General features: G+C 43.8%; 1 protein-coding gene across 2 annotated transcripts in view; it reads left to right on the forward strand.

The window, feature by feature from the left end:
• The window catches only part of REPS2 (RALBP1 associated Eps domain containing 2), a 233805-nt gene that overhangs the window by 80591 nt on the left and 129707 nt on the right, over positions 1 to 23507 (forward strand). Inside the window, exons 4-5 of one of the 2 annotated variants that reach the window (XM_029239934.1) lie at positions 733 to 859; positions 11175 to 11272. In XM_029239934.1, coding sequence (XP_029095767.1) covers positions 733 to 859; positions 11175 to 11272 — 225 coding nt within the window. The remainder of the gene's footprint in view (positions 1 to 732; positions 860 to 11174; positions 11273 to 23507) is intronic. The other variant, XM_029239935.1, reaches the window with a different exon arrangement.

Consider the following 23507-nt stretch of genomic DNA (forward strand, 5'->3'; position numbering starts at 1 on the left):
TGTTACTTGGGTATTCCAAAGTTACCAGTCTATTGGTAGCATTAAAAAAAAAAAAAAAAAAAAAAAAGGAGGAAACCCAGTAGCCGAGTTAGAAGGTTGCTTGTCTTGCCTGGGGTCCTACATAAAGTTCACATTCGAGTTGAGATTTGAATTGTAGTTTATTAAGGCTCCATCCTAGTGTTTAGGAATAGGCTAGTTGGAGTGGTTTACCCATAATGAATTGTTTTGCAATTTCTCAGTATAAAAAAAAAGCTGGCATTTTACTTTGGCTAGCCAGGTCCCAGAATATTTAGCATTAACCATTTAAAATATTTTAAAAAATCCACATTGTTGGAAGACTTGGTAAGTGTAAATCCAGGAAATAGGAGCTTTTATTAATGAATGAAAATTGAATCTGTTCACGAAGAGATCAAAATTGGGGAGTATGAATGTTATTTCATGTGATCAGTGTCTTTCGTTTCCCCAAGGAAAATATTATTGGAGTAACTGGAAGTGTTTCAGGCTTGTTTTAGTAATTTAGGTAACTGAGCTCCGGCGAGACTGTTCTCTGGGAGACTTTTGAATCCTCAGACGCTGCTTTTTAACCAAGCTGCGTTTCTGAGAAAACATCTCCTCCATTTATTAAAGCAGCCTGCTTACTGGCAGTAGAGTTGCGTTATACTTCATAACTGCAGCTCAGAGCGCCAGGCTCCTTGAGTGATCGTCTCTGAACTCTGCTCTGGTTCTTTGAAGCAGGAAACGCAGTCTCCCACGATGTCACCCCTCGCCTCCCCTCCTTCTTCCCCGCCTCATTACCAGAGGGTGCCCTTGAGCCATGGCTACAGCAAACTGCGGAAAAGCACGGAGCAGATGCATCCAGGTAAGAGGCCAGCTGTCCCAGGCAGTGTCTTAGAGGCTCCTTCATCTATCGGGCAGCAACGCCACCAGCTGCTCAGTCTCCTGACTTAATTACCTCTGGCTTTGGAGACAGGGCTGAATTTAATTTTATACTCTCAAGCAAGGTTAAAAAAAATATAAAATGAAATCTGTGTTAGTAATGCCTTGTTTTCTGTCCTACAAACTAGTTCATCTTTAGACTTGTAGATAATGATTTAGATGATTTAATCCTTCATATACAAATTTCATTACACAGGAACATAGTACATGAAGGATTTGTATTGTTTTGGAATAGTTATTCCTTTCTGCAAAGCCACCAAACATATTTATATGATAACTGCTCTTATGAAACTACTTAAAAAATAGAACTCTGCAGAAGAGTTGATTCAACCTTTAAAGACTGAGCACATAAATGAAAATATTTAGCTCTTGTGTTTGGGACTAAGAATAAGGGAAATGCCAGGGGAGGCATTGTGCTCAGGTGTGTGAAGTGCCCAGTTGTGGGGTTGCCTGCTTGTTCACATTTGCACTGTGCTGGCCATGTTAGTGGTAGAATACGTTACTTGCTTCTGAGAATGACTTGCAGAGTTGACTCCCTGGCTGCAATGCTTAAAGCTCCATAAATTCACTGCAGCATCTTGTCCTTGTGGGGCTCAGGTTCCTAGCTTAAGATATGACCAATTAAAGGTATTCTAGAATTGGATATCCGTAACTCCCCCCCCCCGCCTTTTTTTAAAATTCTGTGAGCTGTAACTGAAAGTGACCCAGTTTCTGCAGGTTTTTGCTGCATTGAAAATAGTGGTGACTTCTAGAGGGAAACAGATTTAAAACAAAATGTGTGCTAGGCTGGACTAAAGAGACTATAATCTTGCCGAGAGAAGCAGGTGTAGCATGATGGAAAAATCTTTTGATTGGAATCAGAAGGTGAGGGTTTATGTGACTAGCTATGTGACCTTGGGCAAGCCACTTACTGCTCTGAACCATGATTTTCCTCTCCTCTTTTTAAATGGAGTAATAGTATCCTATAGGGGTGTTGTGAGGATAAGCGAGAACATGAGTATAAAATCTGATTGGAAATTGAATCCTATGCAAATGCAAGATAACGTTGTTGGGGGATAGGAACGAAAAATCACTCCCCTGGAACCTGAGTGTCCCATTGGTGTCTGAAATAAAACGGGGTTGAGAATTCTTCATTTTCCTTATAGTCTCTCCTGCCGAATTTCCCTATTTTTAGAAGTGGGTTTTTTTTCCTTAATTTCATCTGGGTTTGGAAATTGGAGTCCTATGCCTAGCATGGTGCCTAGTTTTTGGATTTTAATTCACAGGTGGGTCGTTTTTTGTTCTACCGAGTCACCAGGTTCTACTCTTTTTTTCTAATATTCCTTAAAAAACTTGTCTGTACCAGCTCTCTCTGCTTCATGCTCCATTTTCTCCTCATTCCATTCAAATTGGGCTTTCATTCCCCCAGTGGCAAGGAAATGACCTGCTTCTCTCCTTCGCTCTTTTAGTGGCGTGTGTCAAGGTTGTCCATGCTTTCATTCTTTCTTAGCCTTTTTTAAAAAAAAAGTGAGGTAAAATTTACATGTGATAAAATGCACACATTTAAAATCTTCAACTTGAGGGACTTCCCTGGCGGTCCAGTGGTTAAGACTTCGCCCTCCAGTGCAGGGGTGCGGGTTTGATCTCTGGTCAAGGAGCTAAGATCCCATATGCCTTGGGGCCAAAACAAAACAAAACAAAACAAAAAACCAAAAAAAACCACCCCAAAACATAAAACAGAAGGAATATTGTAACAAATTCAATAAAGACTTTAAAAATGGTCCACATCAGGACTTCCCTGGTGGCGCAGTAGTTAAGAATCTGCCTGCCAATCCAGGGGACACGGGTTCGAGCCCTGGTCCGGGAAGATCCCACCTGCTGCGGAGCAACTAAGCCCGTGCGCCACAACTACTGAGCCTGCGCTCTAGAGCCTGCGGGCCACAGCTACTGAAACCCATGTGCCTAGAGCCTGTGCTCCGCAACAAGAGAAGCCACCGCAATGAGAAGCCTGCGCACTGCAATGAAGAGTAGCCCCCGCTCGCCGCAACTAGAGAAAGCCCGCACACAGCAAGAAAAACCCAACACAGCCAAAAATTAAAACAAAAAAAAGGTCCATATCAAAAAAGAACTCTTTAAAATAAAATAAAATCTTCAATTTGAGTTTTAACAAATGGATATACTCATGTATCCACCATTTTGATCATGAATAAAATATTTCCCTACTATATGATCCAGCAATTCCACCCCTGAGTATATAAAAGAAGAAGAAAATGAAAGCACAAATTTGAAAAAATACATGGACCCCAGTGTTCATAGCAGCATTATTTACAATAGCCAAGGTATGGAAGCAACCTAAGTGTCCATCAACAGATGAATGAAGAAAGAAGATACACGTACATACACACACACAATAGAATATTACTCAGCCATAGAAAAGAATGAAATTCTGCCATTTGTAGCAATGTGGATGGACCTAAAAAGGGAATTACGCTTAGTGAAATAAGTCAGACAGAGAAAGACAAGTACTGTATGTTATCACTTATATGTGGTATCTAAAAAATAAAATAGATGAATAAATATAACAAAACAGAAACCTACTCACAGATATAGAGAACAAACTAGTGGTTGCAGGGTGGGGGAGTAGGGGACTAAGAGGTACAAACTACTATGTAGGAAATACATAAGCTACAAGGATATATTGTACAGCACAGGGAAATACAACTATTATTTTATAATAACTTTAAATGGAATATAATCTATAAAAATATTGAATCACTATGCTGAAATTAATATTGTAAATCAGCTATACTTCAATAAAAAAGTAGTCTGCTTGACATTAAACCCAACATTTCCATCACCTCAGAGATGCCCCTTTCCAGTCACTCCCTCCCCGCCCGTGCCCCCCCAGTGCAAGCATAGTTCTGATTTTTATCATCGTAGGCTAGTTTTGCTTTTTCTAGAACCTCATATAAATGGAATCATATTGAATGACCGTACTCTCGGGTGTCTTTCCCTCAGCATAGTGGTTAAGATTCTCCATGGTGTTGTATCTCAATAGTTTGTTCCTTTTTATTACCCAGTATTGTTCCATTGTATGAATGTATCATGGTGTGACGATCCATTCTTCTGTTGATGGACATTTAGGTTATTTCCAGGGTTTGGCTGTTATGAATAAGGATGCTATGAACATTCGTGTGTGTCTTTTTGTGACATTGTTGTCATTTTCCTGACACCTAGGAGTGGAATTACTGCACCTTAGGGTAGGTGTATAAGAAACTGCCCAAGAGTTTCACCAAGTGGCTGCATACTCCCACTGGCAATATATGAGAGTTCAGTGCTCCTTGCCAGCAGTTGGTACTCTAGTTTCTTTCTTCAGTGTTTTTAATCTTAGCTATTCTATTACATGTGAAGTGACATCTCCTTGTGGGCACTCTTTTGTTCTTGAAACATTGTTTTCTAAGTTTCTGTTGCCCCTTCCTACATCATGATCCTTAAACTTGGATTTATGCATTTTCAGAAAGCAGCTTAGCTGCTAGGACAATTTTCTAGGAATACATTTTTCTGGGGTTGTTCTCTGTCCAAGACCCTGCCATGATTCCTGGCTAAAGGGGTGTATGTGTATGTTTTAAATCATACTGAGCATCTTTGGACCAGTCTGTGATTCAGAGCCTCTCTTCTGCCTCTCTTCCGGGCTCCTGCTAGCCTCCTTTGCTGGATGTATCTATAGCTTATGCTCATTGGGTAAGACTTACGTGTCAGGCATTGTTCAGAGTTCTTTATGTGCACTATTTTCTACTTACCACAACCCTCAGAGGCAGATACTGCCATCTGTATTTTATCTATATTTTAAAAGATGATGTTTAAATCGCAGTAATACTTCTCCTTCCCACTCAACCTGTTTCTGGTCTCCAGAGGCAACTACTTTCTTTCCTTTTTAAAAAAATGTTTATTTTTTTAACTGAAGTACAGTTGATTCACAGTGTTTCAGTGTACAGCAAAGTGACTCAGATATATATATATATAACATATATGTATTCTTTTTCAGATTCTTTTCCATTATAGGTTATCACAAGATATCGAATATAGTTCCCTGTGCTATGCAGTAGGTCCTTGTTGTTTATCTATTTTATATACAGTAGCGTGTATCTGTTAATCCCAAATTCTAAATTTATTCCTCCCTTCCTTTGTCCTTTGGTAACCATAAGTTTGCTTTCTATGTCTGTGAGTCTGTTTCTGTTTTGTAAACACTTATTTATTTATTTATTATTTATTTATTTTTTGGCCTCTCCACACAGCATGTGGCATCTTAATTCCTCAACCAGGGATTGAACTCGTGTCCCCTTCAGTGGAAGCGCGGAGTGTTAACCACTGTACCCCCAGGGAAGTCCTGTATCACTTTTTTAGATTCCACATATAAGTAATATATTTTTCTTTCTCTGACTTACTTTGCTTAATATGATAATCTCTGGGTCCATCCATGTTGCTGAAAATGGCATTATTTCATTCTTTTTTATGGGTAAATAATATTCCATTGTATGTATATGTGTGTATATGTATATAAGTATACACACCACATCTTTTTTTATCCAGTCATCTGTTGATGGACATTTAGGTTGCTTCCATGTCTTGGCTGTTGTGAATAGTGCAGCTTTGAACATTGGGGTGCATGTATCTTTTCAAATTAGACTTTTGTCCAAATATATGCCCAGGAGTGGGATTACAGGAACATACGGCAACTCTATTTTTAATTTTTTAAGGAACTTCCATACTGTTCTCCATAGTAGCTGTACCAATTTACATTCCCACCAACAGTGTAGGAGGGTTCCCTTTTCTCCACACCCTCTTCAGCATTTATTATTTGTAGACTTCCTTTTTTTTTTTTTTTTTACCTGTGGGGGTGACGCAGGCCTCTCACTGTTGTGGCCTCTCCCGCTGCGGAGCACAGGCTCCGGACGCGCAGGTTCAGCGGCCATGGCTCACGGGCCCAGCTGCTCTGCGGCATGTGGGATCTTCCCGGACCGGGGCACGAACCCGCGTCCCCTGCATCGGCAGGCGGACTCTCAACCACTGCACCACCAGGGAAGCCCCATTTGTAGCCTTTCTGATGATGGCCATACTGACCAGTGTGTGGTGATACCTCATTGTAGTTGTGACTTGAATTTCTCTAATAATTGGCGATATTGAGTATCTTTTCATGTGCCTGTTGGCCATCTGTTTATCTTCTTTGGAAAAAATGTCTATTTAGGTCTTCTGCCCATTTTTTTATTGAGTTGTTTGTTTTTTTGATATTGAGCTGTATGAGCTATTTGTGTATTTTGGAAATTAAGCCCTTGTCAGTCACATTGTTTGCAGATACTTTCGCCCATTCCACAGGTTGTCTTTTCATTTTGTTTATGGTTTCGTTTGCTGTGCAAAAGCTTTTGAGTTTAATTAGGTCCCATTTTTAAATTTTTGTTTTTGTTTCCATTACTCTAGGAGACAGATCCAAAAATATATTGCTCTGATTTATGTCAAAGAGTGTCCTGCCTATGTTTTCCTCTAGGAGTTTTATAGTATCTGGTCTTATATTTAGGTCTTTAATCCATTTTGAGTTTATTTTTGTGTATGGTGTTAGAGAATGTTCTAATTTCATTCTTTTACAGGTAGCTGTCTACTTTCCCCAGTGCCACTTATTGAAGAGACTGTCTTTTCTCCACTGTATATTATTGCCTCCTTTGTCGTAGATTAATTGACCATAAGTGCATGGGTTTATTTCTGGGCTCTCTGTCCTGTTCCATTGATCTATGTGTCTGTTTTTGTGCCAGTACCATACTGTTTTGATGAGTGTAGCTTTGTGGTATAGTCTGAAGTGAGGATGTGTGATTCCTCCAGCTCCATTCTTTTTTTTTAAATACATTTATTTATTTATTTTTGGCTGCATTGGGTCTTTGTTGCTGCATGCGGGCTTTCTCTAGCTGTGGCGAGTGGGGGCTACTCTTCGTTGCGGTGCATGGGCTTCTCGTTGCAGTGGCTTCTCTTGTTGCAGAGCACAGGCTCTAGGTGCACGGGCTCAGTAGTTGCGACACGAGGGCTCAGTAGCTGTGGCTCGCGGGCTCTAGAGCGCAAGCTCAGTAGTCGTGGCGCACAGGCATAGTTGCTCCACGGCATACGGGATCTTCCCGGACCAGGGCTCGAATCCATGTCCCCTTCATTGGCAGGCAGATTCTTAACCACTGTGCCACCAGGAAAGCCCTTCAGCTCCATTCTTCTTTCTCAAGATTGTTTTGGCTGTTCGGGGTCTTTGTTTCCATACAAATTAAAAAAAATTTTTGTTCTAGCTCTGTGAAAAATCCATTGGTAATTTGATAGGGATTGCATTGAATTTGTAGATTGCCTTGGGTAGTGTAGCCATTTTAACAGTATTGATTCTTCCAGTGCAAGAACATGGTATATCTTTCCATTTGTTTGTGTCGTCTTCCGTTTTCTTTCATCAGTGTCTTATAGTTTTCTGAGTACATGTCTTTTGCCTCCTTAGGTAGGTTTATTCCTAGGTATTTTATTCTTTTTGATGTGATGGTAAATGGGATTGTTTTCTTAATTTCTCTTTCTGATACTTCTTTGTTAGTGTATAGATATGCAACAGATTTCTTCATATTAATTTTGTATCCTGCTACTTTACTGAATTCACTAATGTGCTCTAATAGTTTTCTGGTGGCAGCTTTAGGATTTTCTATGTATAGTATGTCATCTGCAAACAGCGGCAGTTTTACTTCTTCCTTTCCAATTTGGATTTCTTTTATTTCTTTTTGTTGTCTGATTGCTATGGCTAGGACTTCCAAAACTATGTTGAATAAAAGCGGTGAGAGTGGGCATCCTTGTCTTGTTCCTGATCTTAGAGGAAATGCTTTCAGCTTTTCACCATTGAGTATGATGTTAGCTGTGCGTTTGTCTTACATGAGCTTTATTACATTGAGGTATGTTCCTTCTAGGCAGAGGCAACTACTTTTGACTCTTATAACCTGTTTCTTCTGATATCTAATGTCTTATCTTAAAATCAATGTCTGTTCTACTTTTTCTTATACCTCTTATTCTGATGTATCAGTTCTAGGTATCTTCTCACTTAAGAGCATGGGCTGTGATGTTCGTCTCCTGGGCCTAAAGGTAGACTTAGTGGGCCTACATTTCTCATTTCTGTCCATTTCTAGCCTCTGTGACTATGGGTATTTTGCTTTTCTGAGCCTCAGTTTCCCTTATCTGTGAAATGGAATAATCTCTGCCTCAGAGGTTTGCTCTGTGGATGAAACGAGGAATGTTATGTAAACATCTGTTCCTAGCATAACTCGTGGCACATTGTAGGTGCTCAGATATTCCCTCATATTTCCTTTTGTGTCTCTAGAATCTGGCACCCATTTTATTTTTATTTATTTATTTTGCGGTACGCGGGCCTCTCACTGTTGTGGCCTCTCCCGCTGCAGAGCACAGGCTCCGGACGCGCAGGCTCAGCAGCCATGGCTCACGGGGCTAGCCGCTTCGCGGCATGTGGGATCTTCCCAGACCGGGGTACGAACCCGTGTCCCCTGCATCGGCAGGTGGACTCTCAACCACTGCGCCACCAGGGAAGCCCCCGTTTTATTTTTGAAGCTCTTAAGTATTCTTGAAAGTCACCTTCTGGATATCATTCATTGGGTGACTGCAGATGGGGAGTCTTTATGGGGCAGGTAGTTGTGGTCTCTGTTCTAGTTTGACACGAATCTCAGAGTGATGAAATCTTTAGGGTTCATTTTATACTCCTCCCCTTGGGGAAAGGTGGTACTTCTAGTTCCTTATTCAACCTCTTATAAGGGGATCTAAGAATTGTTTATTTTGCATTGAGTTGCATGTTTCAGGCTTTATTTGGGAGGAAGGAGAGTAGAGGCAACGAGCCTTTTACCTTTTACCTTTTTAACCTCCTGAGTTCAGCTTTAGTTGAGGAGCGAGGCAGGAGTCAGACTGATGGTGGCCTGAATATCAGCTGTGGTGCCAGTAGAGCTGATTGGAGCACGTGTCTAAGATTTGCGACCAGAGGGCTTTAGACACTCATCTTTCCAGTCACAGGCAGGTGTGGACAACTCAGGCTTCCCACAGGAGTAGGAAGAGAAAATTTGCCATTGAGCTTCTCCAAAAATGACCCACCATGCGGCTGAGTGTTCAGGCTTTATTGATAAGATGTGTTTGTCTCTTCCAAGGGAAGGAAGACCCTTGTTGGTGAGGGACTGGAGCCATGGGCCAGGCGCCCTCCCTCCACACGTGTCCCTCCTGAGCAGTAGAAGCTCCCTCCCTCTGAGGGGAGCCAGAGGCAGAGGCATGTGAGGTCAGCTTCCCAGGAGAAGCTCATGACCACTGGTATCCCAGCCGTGGTACAGTTTGCTGTGGTTCAAGCCTCCTGACAGGAGTTAAATTTGATGTTCCATCAAAATGGAATGATCTTAAAAATCCTTCTTTGAGGGCAACACCTGCTTACCATGTGAGACTTATTTAAGATTTGGACTATGTGCTCTCTGTGTATGTTTCTTTTGCAGGTTTTGTATTTTTAATACATTCTTAGCAGGGTCAGGAAATCCATGTCATGGTTTTCCAGGCAGTGATTTTGATGTTTTAATGTAATTTAATGTGTTATAATACTGTGTTCCAGTTCCTTGGAGGAAATACAAAGAGCAGTTGTGAGCCAAGAGTGGTTTGCTGTTCTTAGCGTGCTGTTATACCTTCTTTATTTTAAAAAGTTCAGAGTGTGCTGAAGGTGATGCCATAATAGGCTGCTCTGCTGTCTCTACCTGATTTTATTTATAAGAAGCTACAGAAAACAGGCATTTTACTTGTTTATATACTTCCAAAAACCTGAACTGTTAACCCACAGAGATCAGAAATGGTTTCATTTTAAGTGATAATTTCTCCTTTCTGTTGGAGCTGAATACTACCTGGTTACATTTAACTTTTCCTACCATATTGGCAAGGTTGTTATTAAGTGTTCTGGAAATAAAAGGAATGAAAAAAATGCATTCATTTTGGTGGCTTAAAACCTTTTCTTCAAGGTAGCAAAATTATTTTTAGTTTGGTTATTAAGTGATAAAATAATAAATATAAAATGCATTTATTCCTTTTTGTAGTTTTCTCTACTTGGTTTTACATTCTTTCCGTTAAGGAAAAGATGACAGTGGCATTTATTTTCAAAAATAAAACAAAGTAGGGGCGCTTCCCTAGTGGTGCAGCGGTTAAGAATCCGCCTGCCAATGCAGGGGACACGGGTTCAAGCCTTGGTCCGGGAAGATCCCACACGCCGCGGAGCAACTAAGCCCATGCGCCACTACTACTGAGCCTGCACTCTAGGGCCCAGGAGCCACAACTACTGAGCCCACGTGCCACAACTACTGAAGCCCACACGCCTAGAGCCCGTGCTCCTCAACAAGAGAAGCCACCACAATGAGAAGCACATGCACCGCAACGAAGAGTAGCCCCTGCTCGCCGCGACTAGAGGAAGCCTGCGTGCAGCAAGGAAGACCCAATGCAGTCAAATAAATAAATTTTTAAAAAAGTATTAAAAAAATAAAACAAAATAAATGACAATGTTGATTCTTAATGTTCAAAATGCATATTCCTTTTCTTCTTTGGGGGTGTGGATGATGAATGGAAGCCTTTTAAATAGCAGGGTATATATAAAATTTACCTTATATTTAGAACATGGCACTTTTTTTTCTTTCTTTTTTTTTTTTTTTCTTTTTTTCTTTTTGCGGTACGCGGGCCTCTCACTGTTGTGGCCTTTCCCATTGCGGAGCACAGGCTCCGGACGCGCAGGCACAGCGGCCATGGCTCACGGGCCTAGCCGCTCCACAGCATGTGGGATCTTCCCGGACCGGGGCACGAACCCGTGTCCCCTGCATCGGCAGGTGGACTCTCAACCACTGCGCCACCAGGGAAGCCCATGGCACTTTTCTAACTACTCTCATTATTTTTTATCCCAGTTTAGATTCACACCATTCCACCTTTCTAATTTATTCCTAATCTTAACCTGATATAAATATTTTCCTGCCTTATCATGAATTGGGTGACTGTCTTTAGATTGTTCAGTTAAATTGTACCCAGGGGCACCAAGGTTTGTTTGTCTTAGGTTGCCCTTTCCCTGTAAACTCTAATTCTTTTGCTAATTCTTCCCTGAAAAGCAGACACTATAGCAATTTGTGTGTGAAATCATAATTTTTGCGTGGAATCTTTGTCTACCATGCTGACTTTCCCTCCTGCTGTTTCAGCTCCTTATGAAGCTAGACAGCCCCTTGTCCAGCCTGAGGGACCCTCGTTGGGGGGCCCAGGAGCAAAACCCCTTCGGCATCAGGCTTCCCTTATCCGGGTAAGTGACGCCGCTGTGGGGTTATGCCAGTGGGAGACTTCGGGGGTCTGGCTTCTTGATGGCCCTGTTTCTGTTTGTTTGTTTGTTTTGTTTTTGTAAGCAGGACATAAAACTGCCCCCTAATGCAAATATTGTACTTCTTGTTCTGTTGCTTGTGTATTTTCCTAAATTGTTTCTACTGTGTGTGTTTCTCCCCTTCTCAGTGTCTCTAGACTAATCCGGGCTGGCTCTCAGTCTTTGGTATGTCTAAAATGCCCTTCCACCTTTATCTGCTTAATCAGCAGGCACCTCCTTCAGGAGGCCTCTACTTTTCCCAAAACAGCCTATCTTATCTCTGCCTTATTCTTTAATATTACTTATTCAGTGCATAGTTCGCTATTGCCCATTTTGTTTTGTGCCTCCAGTTATACTGCAAGCTTTGGAAGGCAGAGGTGGTTCTCCTGTACTTTCTCTCAGTGCCTGGTTCAATGCTGTTTGGAGAACAGTTATTTTACAAGTGGCAGCAACTAGTTTCCTGTTTGTAATCGATACCATATGGCAGAAGCACAAGTGATCTCCCACTTTCTCCTGGCTACACCACAACTTAGCAAATTTCAGCTTCCCTTTCTCCAGTGTTTCCTTTGGATAAAGAGCTCTTATTTTTTCCCGTGTCTGCAACTGTTATCTTGTGTAGTATTTCTGAGTCCTATGCTGGTGAAGTCATAGTCCCAAAAAAGGGTGTATGTGTATGTCAGCATGAGAAAAACCCTGAGAAAACTGAATTGGCTGTTTGATTATAAAGACAAGAGGAAGTAGGGTGGTTTGTATAACATTTCAATTGTCCAACTTAGGAAGAAGGATCATTTATGCTCAGGGATTTCTCACAGTAGACGGGTGATGTCAGATAGTCCCATAAAGAAGTGGGCTGGTATTCTAGAAGAGAATAAACAAGGCAAAGGGAGATTGAGGTGTTCACTTTATAGCCTCTGGGGATGGGGCTCTGTGTTAGGCGTGGTACAGAACTTACCTTCTGCGGTAGATCTCTGTGTACAAAGAATTTTCTTAAAGGTGGTAGATAATTCAGCCATATGCTGTGTATTTGTGTATAATTCTTCCTCCAACTATCAGATCTAGGTATTGTTGTATCTCTTAGTATAGATGAGGTAACTGGCCGAGAGAGGTCAAGTCATGGGTCTAAGGTTTCATTCATAACTAGTAAGTGGCAGAGCCAGAATTCGAACCAGGCCTGCCCAATGTCAAAACCTGCTCTTTCAAATACTTTCCTATATACATTAGAGTCCCATGTTACAAGGAGGCTAGGTTCTAGAGTTGCTGTATAAATAAACATAGGGTGTAGTAAAAATATTCCTGAAAATCCCTTATTGGTACCTAGGTCCAGTAGAGCTCAGTTTTACCCCCAAGTTGGAACAGACAGTTGTTTCTTCAGCTGAGCCGCAGATGGAGTAGTTGGCTGCATTTAGAGGTCCTGTGGTACAAAAATACGTGTTTTTAAACATGAGAATCACACCCACTGTGGAGTGATGGTTACATTAGGAAAGGTATCAGAGGGACTGGGATTCATGTAAAAAATCTCTGAGGTGTGGCCATGCATGTTTCTACAGAGTCTGTTCTAGTGCTGTGGAGACCGCATCCTGAACTGTTAGAATGACGGTCAAACAAGCAGTAAATCCCGAACCTCGCCGTGGTTGGATGGGGCTCACTGGGCTCTTTCTGCGTAGCCACCTGGCTGAGATGGCCATGGGCTCTCACTTGGACTGGTGTCCTGGGACTTCTCTTCTAATCTCTAGGTCCGTTTTTCTGCTGGTAAACGTGCTTCTTGAGCGCTTCAAGCAACTAATGTTTACTAAATACCTATTAAGTGCCAGGTATTGTGTTGAGAATACAAAAATGAGGTATAACACATCCAGTCCCTGCCCTCATGGAGCTTATAGACTCTTGGAGGAGATGGCCATTGATCAGACCATCACAAAGTAAATATATAATTATGATATGTGGTGAGTAGAAATTACAGTGTGGTTTGAGGATGAAAAATGGTGGCGGGAAGTTAGGTCCTGGCCGTGGCAGGCAGGGGCTGATCAAGGAAGGCTTGCAGAGGGGAGTCACACTCCAGCTGAAAGGGAAAGGGTTGAACCATGTTAACCAGGTGGGGGGTGGGGCGGGGGAGAGCAGGCAAGAGGATAGAGGGAGCTGTGTGTACAAAGATGTTTTCTATGAGCTTAGCACTTTATACACACCTCTCTTGCAGTGCTCAGAGCTATCTTAGGAGGTAATTCCTGTCATTATCCCATTTTTCAGATGACAAAACCTGAAGTATAAAGACCTTACTTAGTTTGCCTTCGGTCACAGCTAGGAACTGGTAGGGCTAGAGTTCAAACACTGGACACGATTTCCTGGCCTTTGTCTCAAGAACCGCATGGATGGTGATGTCATCTGTTAAGCCTAGAAGCCCTGAATGAAAAGCTAGTGTTGGGAGTATTGAGGCAAGATCATGAGATCGGTGTTGCATATTGGAATTTGAGCTTTAGCGACAGCCAAGAGGACGTGTCAAGGAGTTGGTAGGATATATGGGGCTGGAGCTCTGGGGAGAGCTGGGGCTGGATAGAAGTATTTGGCAGCCATTGGCCATTAGAAGGACTCATGGGATTGTGCAGAAAAGCCAGACACGTTCTCACCCAGGTCCAGGCACACTCTGCATGCCCTTGGGCAAGTTCCTTCTCTTTTCTGTAACACGAATGAGCTGGAATGGATTTAACAGACCATTGTAATACTGTGCAGCAGTCTGATTCCCTTAATGTTTGTTTGGTGTCAGTGTAGGTCCCCCCTCCTGTTTGGAGCATTGCCTTCTGTTTAACATGAGAGCAAGGGGCCTTTTTCGGGACAGCAGTCTGTGGTTTTCATGGCTGATGTGTTTTTCTTTCTTCAGTTCTTAGGTTTCCTTCTTACTCCTTTCAACTTGGTTTGGTTGAACTCCATGTCCCAGACAGCAAAATGCCAACCTGAGTTAGCCATGTAGATGAGAGGATGTAAAGTGGAAGATTTTGGTGGTAGGGGATTAATAGGGATTGGGTGTGATGCTAGGCTGGGCCGGGGTCACTCATTCCCCATGTTGCCATGCGCATGGGCTGATGGCAGCCTCGCTCTCTCCTAGCTTCCTCTGTGGCCTTGTATTCAAGTCCTGCCTGCCTGATTGGAAGAGGGGTGGCCTCTGGGAACGGGGGAAGACTTTTAGGGACTCTGGGTCAGCAGTGTTGCAGCTCATGGGCTTGGCATTTCAGAGGTGCTTATGTGGAATTCAGTCCCAGCCATTGGAATGAACAGTCTTAATATTTTCGCAGTTTTGATTTTTTCGTTCAGGTGTTGGATGTTTTTCCCCTTGAAATTTCAGATACTGAGCACATCCTATGTTGGTGGGTGGTTGACAGTGGTGTGTAAAGAAATGGTAAATATTCTTTCCTGCTTCTCTGTCGTGGTGTGTTGATAGGTCATTTTGTGGTTTACTGTTCACAAGTGATCCTAACCACGTAGGTCACGTAGTCGTTTGTGATTTTGCTGGCGTGGGTTTAGAATTGACCCTCCTGCTCCCACTGTCCTCTCCTGGTTTGTCTCCTGCTTCTGTGACTGCCTCTTCCTAAGCTTTTCATTTCAATTTCCCCCCTTCACCTGCCCCTTGTGTGTTGGGGATCCCTGGGTCTAGTTCTCACTCTGTTACTATTTAGCTACATGGAGCCAGATGGCCACATCTCACCACCTGCCAGATGTCTTCACTTGAATGTCCCACTGTCACTTTTTTTTGTTTTTTAAATATTTATTTATTTATTTATTTATTTATTTGGCTGCCCCAGGTCTTAGTTGCAGCACGTGGGATCTTTGTTGCCACGTGCGGAATCTTCGTTGTGGCATGTGGGATCCTTTTTTTTTTTTTTTTTTTAAGTGATAGTTGCGGCATGCGAACTCTTCGTTGCGGCATGCATGTGGGATCTAGTTCTCCGACCAGGGATTGAAATGGGCCCCCTGAATTGGGAGCACGGAGTCTCAGCCACTGGACCACCAGGGAAGTCCCCCCACTGTCACTTTAAACGTGTCTTTTCCCACAAAAGCAGTTCTCACCCTCCTGCCCCTGGCTCCATGCCCCTGGCACGTGGGCCAGTACACGGCTGGCTGTTTCTGATGCCCCTCTCATCCCGTCTGCCCATCGGCTACTGAGTACTAGCCATATCACTTTCTAAATACCTATCTCCGTTGTCCGTTTCTCTGCACTTCCTCAGTTCATGCTGCCCTCTGTCACCTAATCTAATCTGTCAGCCTCTGACTCTTTCTTGCTGCTTCCACCACTGGCCTCTTCAAATCCGTTATCCTCGTCTTGGACAAAAATCCTCCTAAAAAACACGAATGTGATCCTCCTGCCCTCTTGATTGAAGCCTGTCCCTCTCTGCCCACTGCTCCCAGCAGATCACCCGCGGCTCTCGGGGCGCTGGTGTCGGGCCCCTGCGCACCCCCGTAGCCACAGCAGGCCCCGCACAGCTGCCCAGTGTTTCCCACACAGTCAGTGTTCTCTGCATGGGAACCTTACTCTTCAGCCTCGGTCTTGCCTTCTGGGTTTTCTCCTTTGTCTCAATTCATCTATGCTTTTTCTCCATTGATAACACGAAGTGTGAGAACTTTCTAATATTTCTTGTACGTGTGAGGTTAACGTATTTTCATTCTTAAAAAGCAGTTCATTGCTCGTCCGCTCATTTATCCGTGAGGATCAGCTGGAGGGATGGGCGTCTGATCTTTCTTGGTTTTCCTTCCCAAAGGCAGCCAGTGTGGTCTGTTTGTTTTGTATTATCCCGGGAATGTTTTATGCGTATATGAGCAAATACAGGTATCCTTATATATCTAATATATGCAGTATACCTTTACCTGGCTTTAGGGAGACTGGTTTGGGAAATGCAGTTTCCTTCCAGCCAGATCCCACTAAAAAATATCTTTTATTTTAAACCAAACACACTTACTTTTTTTTTTCACACTTACTTTTTAAACCCAAAACATACATGCTGTGATTTTTTTTTTTTCTCTTTATGGAAGGATGAACTTAACAGTCTTTTGGGGGCAAATTCTCAATACTTGGTGCTCTTCTTATTTCAAAGACAAAATAATGACAAACAGAATTTAGAGAACTTTATCATCGTGCCATTCTAATTGGGGGTTTGGCTATGTTTTCAGTGAAAGTTTTCTGATGAACAGGTATAGGAGGAGATGTTAGACATTGGTAGCCAGCCACCATATAAATCTAAAAGTCTGCAACTTGAAAAACATGTATTTAACTTAGTTGTCTCCTTTTTCCCCTCATTCTCACTCAATCTCAATTTCTTGCCGTGCCCCCCTACCCTAGCCCATAGGTACTTATGGCCAGAGATGGGTACTGTCTGCTCCTTTGCTCCTTTTGGTGTGGATCTAAATAGCAAAGACCGTGTCATGGGTGGTGAAAGAAATGAATACCCCCACGCTCTGTTGGAGTGGCGTTGGCATAAATCCGGAGAGAATTGATAGTCACCACAAGTGAATTGTTCATTCTAAGAGTTTTGATGGGAACAGGGAGAAACAGTCTTTCTGGGAGGCTGACACTGCACTGAGAGAACTTTCTGTGGTGGGAAAGCTATTTTATAGGTAGACTGGACCAGCATGCCAGGAGGACAAGGAGACTAGAAACTAGAGATTATTGTGGCGAAGGATTGGGGTGGGATGAAGTGAGGTGACTGAGAGTTGAGTCATAAGGGAGCTGGTGCTCCGAGTTTGGAGCAGAAAGAAGCAGGAAGCAAGTAGGGCACACCAGGTCCTGTCCCAGCCTCTGTGGTTCCCTTCCCTGATGCTCAGCACGGGGGGATGATCCAGGAGGTAGCCAGCCTGTGGCGGCTCTTTCAGGGTCTGGGATGTCCCCTAGCAAGGCATCATTTGGTCTGTGTGTGGGTTGGGTTTTTTTTTTCAGTAGGGCCTCAGGCCTTTCCCCCTTACTTAGGAATCTTTCCCCTCGCCCCTTTTCTGCGAGCTCTGACTTTGCCCCCTGTGAAGCTCCCCGCGTCTCCTCCAGCACCGGGCCACTTCCACTAGTCCTCAGGTTGCAGGCCGACCACGTGCCGTTCTCCCGAGTGGCTGGAGCCCAAACACCGCCTAGTGATGATCTCCCTCCTCACTAGGCGGCAGCCAAAGCGCCCGAAGATTTTGGTTGCTTGTTTCAGATTCTGCAGTAAACACCATGCTGTTATTTTATTGGATCATGGGCTGTGAGCTTTCAGATACTCTTGTTCTTCAGAGCAATTAAAAATTTTTTGAAAATGTAAAAAATTCAAAAGATACAAAAGGGTACAGAGAGAAAAGTATCCTTCCCACTCTTTCTCCCAGCCATCCAGTTCCCCATCCCAAGGCACTTGACATGACCCATTTCTTTTGTATCATTAGAGGATTATTTTATGCATATGCAAGTGAATATAGGTATTCTTATATGTAATTATATATAATATATGCAAAATATATAGTTCCACTTTTTTACATGTGTGGTAGCGTACTATACATCTGTTGTGCACTTTGCATTTTTTTACTTATCAATAAGCTTTAATAACAGCCTGTAAGAGTACAGAGTATGTCCTCATCTTTTTGGTTTTATCGAATGCATAGTATTTCCTTGTGTACATCTGCCAGAAATCATGTAACCAGTCCCCTCTGATCAGTAGCTAGAACTTGCAATCACAGTGTTTGTATATATGTAGGAATAGTTCCTAGAAATGGAATAATTGGGTGAAATGGCTACACATTTTAAATTTTTGGTAGAGATTTTCAAATTGGAGGCGGTGGCCATTTACACACTTACTAACAAATGTGTGAAAGTGTGTATTTTCTCATACCCATGCAAACGCAGTGTGCTAAGAAACTTAGGGATCTTGGCCAATCTGATAGGTGAAAAATGAAATCTTGGTGTAGTTTTAATTAGCACTTCTTTTGTGTGGTGGAGAGGAGGTCCTGGGCCCCTGATGCCCTTAGAGGAGGTTAGGGACCCCACTTCTCTTTGGTTCTGGAGTGCCCCAGGCCCACTGGCACTGATTTCTTGTTTCTACCTTTATGGCAGTAAAGTTGAATTAGCTTATGGCTAGAGGTTAGGGCTGGGAAAATTTTCTGTTTTAGGGATGGTAAAAGTCACCACAGTGTGTGTGTGTGTGTGTGTGTACCTCTCAGCATTGCTCAGACAACTAAATTCTCTTTCTCTGACTGAAATGGAAGGGTGAGGGGAAAGGGGGGAGGAGGAGGAGGGAGGGAGGGACAGCAGGGAGGGAGGGAGAGGGTATATGTGTGTTTGCCTTTGTGTGTAACAGGAAGAACTGGTTTGATAAAATTTATCAGAATGCATGTGACTTGCTCCCAGTTTGACATCTTGTTTTACCAGATTCACTCCCTATTTGATTTGAAACCCTAGATGGAGTTTGGTCATCTCCTAAGGGGTGAAAGGTTGATGTGTTCTACTTCCCCAAATCTACCTAGAACACACAGATATCCCAGTGGTCACTGTTATTACCACAAAGAGGTCCTATTTTTCATAGCATCCAGCCTCTTTTTCCTGCTTATTTCCTTCATCTACTTATAATTCTTTTTCAGATTTTCTGTCCCTTATTTTTGAAACGTTTTATTGAATGATACTGAAATTTACTTTTCTCAGCCTAAATCTTCTGTAGCTGTCGCTTATGGTATTCCCCAGGTGCTCCCCATGTACCCACACTTCTTAATGATTAAAGTGATGGCAGTCACCTGGTTTCTTCACTGGGAGACAGTTCTACATGAAAGGCAAAAATGTTCTGTGTTATGAGATGAGAATAGTGAAGAGATACTGGATCGTTGAAAGAAATGTGACTCTAGGATATAAGAGGAGGGTGCCTGTGATAGAGATTGAAGGATGTTTATGGGACAAAGATATTGATTCAGTAAATATCATGACTGATTGGGGTGCCGCCTTAAGGCCTTTCAGAATCCATGCTTAGAGGCGGTGGGGAACGTAAGAATGGTAGGCTGGTACACATTAGGATTCTAGCATCCATGGGGTTAGACAGGTTGGTTAGATGAAAGCAAATAAGCACATTTTATTTGTGGGGTCAGTGTTGCTTTTCCACCCCAGCTGTGAGCATTTCATTAAAGGCTTATGGTGTCCAGAACTTTCTTGCTAGTAGCTAGGGCCCGCACTGATTTGGTAGACAAGGTGCCTCTGAATTAGCCTCTTGGATATAACTGAAAACACCTAGTTGAACTCCTGGTGTCAGTACTTTGTAAAGCTGGAAGGGAGTGTGGTGTTTGTTTCCTAGGACCCTTTGGTCTCAGTAGATAGTGTGGTGTGAACAGGAAAGGCTCCCTTACAGGGGCACCATTTTACCCCTAAGCACATCAGTATCCCCCGATCTCAGGGCAGCAGGCGATGTCATGCTCCCCATCATCTGTCCCAGCAAGAGGCACTGCCGACAGAGTGCTTCTCCGGGCCCTGTGCTGTGCCGGCCTCTTCACTAGTCTGTGCCCTTTCGTCCTCCCAGCAGTCTTGATTGCAGTGTGGACTGCCTGCCAGGTTGTGTCCTCGACTCATCCATTGGGAAGTACTTACTAAGTGGCCTCTGTGGGTCAGCCGCCATGCCAGCATGCCCTGAGGATGACAAACATGGTCCCTGCTGTCGAGGAGCAGTCGAGCGGGGGAGATGGATGGGAATCGCATGATCCTGCCTCTGCATGTATAATGGAAAACTGACAATTGCCCTGAAGGCAAGAGAGCAGTTGGATAGCATATAACAGAGAAATCGGCCCTGGGGCTGGAAAGTGAAGGGAGGCTTCCCTGAAGAAGTGATGCTGGGCTAAGCTGTGAAGGAGGACTTGGAGGGATGGTGCTGGGAGGTGAGGAGAGGGGTGTCTCACACCCCAGGAAAAGTCTGGACAAAGGGCATGCTTCACTGTTGACACCAGAATCTACTCTGACTAGCTGAAGCAAATAGGGATTTATAATAAGGGGTGTGGAGAGCCTGCCAACTCTTTGGAAGGACTGAAAATTCAGACTGTGTTCTGAGATTGCAGGAACAATTCCTAAACCCCACAGCAGAACTGGTAGCTAAGGAAGCCTCGCCTCTGCCGCGAGCAGAGCTGTGGAATGGGGCAACTGCTGCCCTAGCTTTCACCCCGGTGCCCCACCTGCATGACCAAGGCTGGCAGAGTGAACCATGTGTTCCCTGCCTCTTTCACCGTGCGACTCGGTTCTTCATGTCTTCCGTGGGCGTGTTTAGTGGAACCTGACTCCAGTGTGGCATTCTAACAGCAGAGGTGTTCAGAAGGTGTAGTTTTTATGTAGCCATTGTCTGCAGTGCAGGGCGTTATGCTAAGAGGGGGTGGAGCCCGTGTCTAGTGAGCCCTTGTGCCCCGTGTAGCATGGAGTACTGGAAGAGGGCTGGTGTGGCTGGAGCCTGGAGTCGTGGGGAGGTGAGGCCGGAGAGGTAGGTGGGGAACTGTTGGCTCAGAAGTGAAGTAAGTGACCCAGGTCTCATGGTGAGTAAGTGACCATACCAGATTTGAACCCAAACCTGTCTGCCTCCAGAACCTGCACTTTTTTTTTTTTTTTTTTGGCGGTACGCGGGCCTCTCACTGTTGTGGCCTCTCCCGTCGCGGAGCACAGGCTCTGGACGCACAGGCTCAGCGACCACGGCTCACGGGCCCAGCCGCTCCGCGGCATGTGGGATCCTCCCGGACTGGGGCACGAACCTGCGTCCCCTGCATCGGCAGGCGGACTCTCAACCACTGCACCACCAGGGAAGCCCCAGAACCTGCACTCTTGTTGCACCTCCAGTCTGTAGCCTCACTCTCTAAAGCATTCCGTGGATTCAGCCTGAGTTCTTGGTGCATCTGTTTCCCATCTGACCTCAGGCTGCCTTGAGTGTTAAGGGGACGACAGTAGGGAAGAGGCAGGCAGCCTTGACCTCATCAGCAAGGATGGTGCTGGCACGTTAGTGTAATAGCACCGGAAGCCCGCAGCCTCATCCAAGGCTCTTCTTACTGCTGATTTCTTGCTTTCTCCTGCTCTTCCCCTCTAAGCGGAGAGCAAAATCCTGACAATCGTAAAGGAAAAATGCCCTTCTGAGCAGGAGATCTTGGCTCCCGGTGGAAGAATTGGAGACAGTGATTACTCATAAGCATTTCTTTTGTTAATCAAAATAGTGTTAGTGCCACATACTAAAATAACAGCGCAGTGATTTAATATCTGTATTGTATGGCTCTCTACAGGGTTCTTTCCTGATGCGAAAACATGCCAGATGCTTATAAGCAAAAGTTATGTGAGAAATAAGATGGTGCTCTGTCTGTATGATTTAATAGTTCACTGGCCCAAATCTACAACTAAACTAGGTAATGGAGGGGGAAGTGGAAGTATAGGATATTTGTATCCTCAACTCAGATCCTCAATCTGCAGAATTGCGGCAGTATTTTAGGCATTACAGTGAGGTTAGTTCTTAAAAGGAAATGGTGCATGGCTAAAGGATGGATGGATGGTTAAGAGGGGGGAACCACAGAGCTCGCTGAGTGAGTATACACTCTGGACTCCGTTCATGTTCTGACTCTACCATTTACTAGGTGTGTGGTCTTGGTAAGTCACTTCCCTTTCCTAATCCTCAGCTTCCTGTTCTGCAAAATGGGACTAATGGGACCTACTTTGCAGGGTTGTTGTGAAGATGAAAGTAGATCCTGTGTATTAGGTGCTTACAGTGTCTGGCACGTAATGAATACATGTTATCTGACATTCTCTGATGTCTGTGGTGATCATCTAAAAAATTTAGTTTATCATAATAAGCAGCAACTGTGCATTGCTCATTAGCCTCAGAGATTCCTATAGTCTGGGCTTTAGCCTTCTAAGCTGTTGAGATTAGATCCCTAAGTAAGTTTGGCAGTATGTGATTAAAGGCATCTTTGTGAATTTATTTCCACGAAGAAACTGATAAAGTTGAATTGCTTTATTAGGATTTAATTGTAACTAACTTTGCTACAGGTAAAAACAGAAGTTATTTATTGCAACTTTCAGCGAATCTATAGTATTTTAAAATAAAAAGAAAAAAAAAGTTTTCTTCCCCCTCTGATTTCATAGGTAAGGGAGAGGGCCCAGCCTTTACACTCTTGGGTGACAGTTGTTTGGTAAGTGCATCTAAACTTCAGCTCCAGTCATTATAGGAGGGCTCAGGTTAACCATTCTGTCTATGAGTCAGAATTGACAGCTTGTCCCATCATTTGTTTATTTTATTTGTTCACTTATTCGCCAAACGTCTTTTGAGTGTTTCCCATGTGATAGGCACTTTTCTAGGCTCTGAGGTATAGCTGTTATCAGAATAGACAAAATTTCCTGTCCGCACGGGCCTTAACATTAGAATGAGAGTGAGGTGGGAAACAGTATAAATGAGGCTATAGAGTATGATACGGAACAGTCGAATGTGAAAAACAAAATCGCAGAGCTCCACCTCCTTCTTTAGCTCCTTTCTTCATTCCCCATTTCCCAGTTTTTCCCAGTTTTACCACAACCGTCTTTTCTCTTTACTCTGTACTTCCTCCCTGAGAATCTCCTATCAAACTCATATTAACCAAGCATAGAAAGACGGCTGTAAAGATGCATCCACATGCTGTCCCTGAAGACAGTCTTCGTGAACAATCAAATTAGAAAGCTTTTTGGGCTCAGAGCGGTCTCAGGTCATTAGGTGGTCAGATTACAAAAGGAAGATGGCTTCATGCTTCGTCTTCAATGCAGGAGTGGCTGTGCTGTTGGCGCTAAGCAGGTGTGCCTTTCCTTTGGGCCTCGCTTGAAGGGTAGGTTGGTTGGAGTAACAGCCGCTCTAACAAATAAGCCCCGCATTTTAATGACTTCCCACAGCAGGTCTGCTTCTCACTCATCTCACAGATTGGCAGGCAGCTTTCCCCCACATGGTGATTCAGCTGACAGGCTGCTTCTGTCCTGTGGCTGTGCCGCCCCTTCTCAGTGGGCTGATGGGGACAAGCGTAGAGGAGGACCACGGGGTGCTAGGCCTGCCTGGCAGTGGTGCAGGTCACTTGTGCTCCCACTGCATTGGCTAAAACTCAGTTGCATGGCTGTGGCTAATTGCAGGAAGGGCTGGAAAATGTCATTACTGGCTGGGCAGCCACTCGGTGACACCTGTACACCAGGCATGTAGGGCGTGAGTGGTCAGAGGACAGCCACCATAACCGCACA

This window comes from Monodon monoceros, unplaced genomic scaffold (genome assembly GCF_005190385.1).
Source record: "Monodon monoceros isolate NGI ecotype Baffin Bay Population unplaced genomic scaffold, NGI_Narwhal_1 Super_Scaffold_22, whole genome shotgun sequence".
NCBI lineage: Eukaryota > Metazoa > Chordata > Mammalia > Artiodactyla > Monodontidae > Monodon > Monodon monoceros.